The sequence below is a fragment of the Cervus canadensis genome, chromosome 7 (assembly GCF_019320065.1).
Source record: "Cervus canadensis isolate Bull #8, Minnesota chromosome 7, ASM1932006v1, whole genome shotgun sequence".
In the NCBI taxonomy this organism is placed as follows: Eukaryota; Metazoa; Chordata; class Mammalia; order Artiodactyla; family Cervidae; genus Cervus; species Cervus canadensis.
Genome location: NC_057392.1, coordinates 12,778,234 through 12,781,619, shown reverse-complemented (window position 1 = coordinate 12,781,619; position 3,386 = coordinate 12,778,234). Strand labels below are relative to the sequence as shown.

General features: G+C 43.5%; 1 protein-coding gene across 1 annotated transcript; it reads left to right on the top strand.

Moving 5' to 3' along the window:
• The first annotated feature begins 1,282 nt into the window (after positions 1-1,282).
• On the top strand, positions 1,283-2,080 carry LOC122445156 (dolichyl-diphosphooligosaccharide--protein glycosyltransferase subunit 4-like). The gene is made up of 2 exons (XM_043474127.1): positions 1,283-1,384; positions 1,958-2,080. The coding sequence occupies exons 1-2, from the start codon at positions 1,283-1,285 to the stop codon at positions 2,078-2,080; spliced, it is 225 nt and encodes a 74-aa protein (XP_043330062.1).
• The last annotated feature ends 1,306 nt before the right edge of the window (positions 2,081-3,386 follow it).

Below are 3,386 nucleotides of genomic sequence, written 5' to 3'. Positions count from 1 at the left end.
TGGCAGAGAGGAAGGATGTGGGTTTAACCACAAGTTTCATATAGTTTTAGAGAAACCACGAGAATAGAATCAGTCATTGGAAGGTGGAAATGAGCCAAAGGCCTGGTGATGGTCTTGACAACGCTCTACCCCTTCCTGCTCAGGGATGTGCAATCTGCCCCTGGGGAGGTGGAAAAACACTTGGGCTAAGACACCTCCTCTTTGGATCCCTCCCTTTTGCTTGATGCCAGGAGGCATCTCTTGGCTGGAGGGAGAGTAGGAGAAAGCCTGTCGGGGAATGGTGACTTGTCACTGGATCTTTGTATTCAAATCTTTTCTTCTGAGTCAGTATGCTGAGGATATCCTTGAGGATAGTGTGCTATGCTTAGTCACTTAGTTGTGTCTGACTTTTTGTGACCCCATGGACTGTAGCCCGCCAGGCTCCTCTGTCCATGGGGATTCTCCAGGCAAGAATACTGGAGTTGGTTGCTATGCCCTCCTCCAGGATCTTCCCAACCCAGGTATCAAACCCAGGTTTCCCGCATTTCAGGTGGATTCTTTACCGTCTGAGCCACCTGTCCTTCGAGGACAAGGGCAATGCTTTATATTGGGTTGGTGAAAAAGTTTGTTAGTTTTTCCATAACATCTTAAGATGTTATGGAAAAAGTTGTTAACACATCAGTTATTAGTTAATGTTAGCACATTAACATTAGTTAATGTTAACACATTAGTTAACATATCTAAAACTCTAAAATTTGTCAGAGTTTTTCCATGATGTCTTAAGATATTATGGAAAAGTCCAAAAGATGGCAGGAGCTAGAGGGAGAGAAGAGAGCCCCTGGGATGTGCCTAAGTGTTTTGCTTACAACAAGGCAGATCCAGACATTATCCCCTCCTCTCATGGGGAGGAACTGGCACAGAAAGGTATGGTGACCTCTTCAGGGTCACTCTGCAGGGCATTCTGACTTCCCAGCATCATTGCATGTCTAGTTCAACAGAAATCACTCCAGTGCTAATGAGCTGAGAGCCTGACAGGAGATAAGTCAGCTGTGCAGTTTTCATTCTAGTTAAGCATTTAAGACCAAGTGTTTGGTCAAAAGAGAGCCACGTAAACATAATTCTCACCAGCTGGCTTCCCTCCTGGGCTGCCTCCCACCTCATTCTTTCCATTGTTTAACTTGAGTGTATTGAATATATTCTCCATGCCAGATTCTGTGCCAGGTCCCCATGGTAACACACTGGTGAACAAAAACTGTGAGGCAGAGGTTTCAAGAAAGAGGATAGTTAATCAGGCCGAGGGACAATGTCCCATGAGGAAAGTTTGTGCACATGCGCTGTGGCAGCAGGAAGTGTGGATAAAACCAGGGGTGCAAGAAGGCTGGAGGGGGGACCTGCAGATACCAGGGTACTGAGTGAGACTGTCTGGCAGGTCATGGATGAGGGCTTTAAATTTTTTTTTTTGGCCATACCACGTGGCATGTGGGATTTAGTTTTCTGACCATGGATCAGACCCTCACCCCCTGCACTGGAAACACCTAGTCTTAACTACTGAGAAGTAAGGATTTAAAATTTTATCCCAGGAACCAGGAGATGCCATGGAAGTTCTATATGCAAGACTGTGACATTTTGAAAAGATAAAATACAAATGTTTGTCACTAGAAGATTAGTCAGACCAATTAGGAAACACTCATATGGTGAATCCCAGGCATCTGTTCAAAAGAATGAACAACAGCAAAAAAATAAAAAGCAACCAAAAAGCCCCAAAAGCCCACAAAATCCCCTACTGTGGCCAACTGGTTACATGGGCCCCCTGAGTGAGCCCTGGGGTGGCTGAGAAAAGAGGCTGGTCTCCATAGACCATGTTTTGTTCACCTGATTGGGAAGAATGAATAAAGAATGAACTCAGGGCACTGCAAACTTCCGGTCCCTGCTCCCTGCCTCCAGTTAGTATGCAGACCATGCCTGGAGCTGAACCCAGCTGATACGCGTGCTCCTGGATGTGCAGCTCTCCATCTTTGCCAACATGCTGGGTGTCTCACTCTTCCTGCTTGCTGTTCTCTGTCACTACATGGCCGTCAACAATCCCGAGAAGCAGGAATGAAAGCGGCGCTTTCTCTGCCCCATGGTTCCAGGACATAGTCTGAAGCAAGATGGAGGGTGTGAGGGGCCTTCACACTTCATCCCTTTTACCCATCACAACATACAAAGCAACTACACATGGATTTTTCCAAACAACTTTTATTTCCTCAAAGTCTTCCTTAACCCTATGGAACAAGAAGCTCCCACTGAATAGGGCCCAGTATAGGGGCTACTTTCTTTTCTACTCCTTCCCCCCAGTATAAAAGTATATATTTTTTGTGGTCCCCCCCAAAAAGAACAAATGCAAACTAACAGCAAGATCTCTGTGAATATTGTTAAATATATTCATATAGTACAAAACAGTGTATCTTGTATTCTGTCATTGGTGTAGGAAATACAAGACATAGAAACAGTTGATTCTTGTTACTGATAGTAGTTATGTTCTATAAAGTTGCCACAAACCCTGAATTAACAGGTACTAAACTATGGTTCCCGGGGGAAATGCAGGGTTAGGTTCCTGCAAGCTCTGCTCACAATATTTTCATCAACTGGTGAACACATATATAACTTAACCGTTTCTGTTGAAAGACATTTTATGTAATTTGTATTGTTGATTCGTTTTCACTGAGCTCATAGCCACCAGCATTAGAACTCATGCCTGAGCAAAGCTCATCTAAGAGCGCCTGTGCCTTCTCTGTAAGGAACATCAAAGTTCTTTTGCATGCCCAGGAATGCTAGACAGCTCTTCAGCACTAAGATTGGAGGCAGTTTTATGCAACAAATTGTCAACGAAAAGCACAAAATTTTGCAAGACATGGCACTAAATAGAGTGCAAAGAGGACACTTATTTACAGGCTGAGAGCTAAAGCAGGGGGGCAGGGGACTGCTTTGTTTGACCTTAGCTGGGAACTCGCATGTTGGACGACACAGATTTGTCCCTGCTCTGCACGTCTGCAATGACTATGCAAGTGCCTGAAGTGTTGATTTGGGGCCCCAGATAAAGTTTAGTGAGTAAAAATTTTGCAAATACTTGAACCCACAAATATGAATATGAAGTGTTAGGCAAAATAATCTCAAATGTAGACATAAATTGCAAAAATAAAAATACAACAAAAATATTCATGAATGCTTTACCCGAATTCACCTATTGTTAACAATTAACCCATATGTTTTATCATGTATGCCCTGCTTCCCCTTCTTATGTACACTTACCAACTTCAGTAAACTTAACACAAATACAGTGCTTTTGTCTAATCTACCACTCTCTTTAATCCTGGAATATGTCCACAGCCTTTCTTTGTTTTGTGATTTTGATGCTCTGTGACTGC

Excerpts from the sequence above, each read along its gene's own strand:
- LOC122445156 (XM_043474127.1), top strand. The coding sequence starts at position 1,283 with ATGTCCCATGAGGAAAGTTTGTGCACATGCGCTGTGGCAGCAGGAAGT. Across the intron at positions 1,385-1,957 it reads GGGGACCTGCAGATACCAGG|CTGATACGCGTGCTCCTGGA; the intron begins GTACTGAGTGAG and ends AGCTGAACCCAG.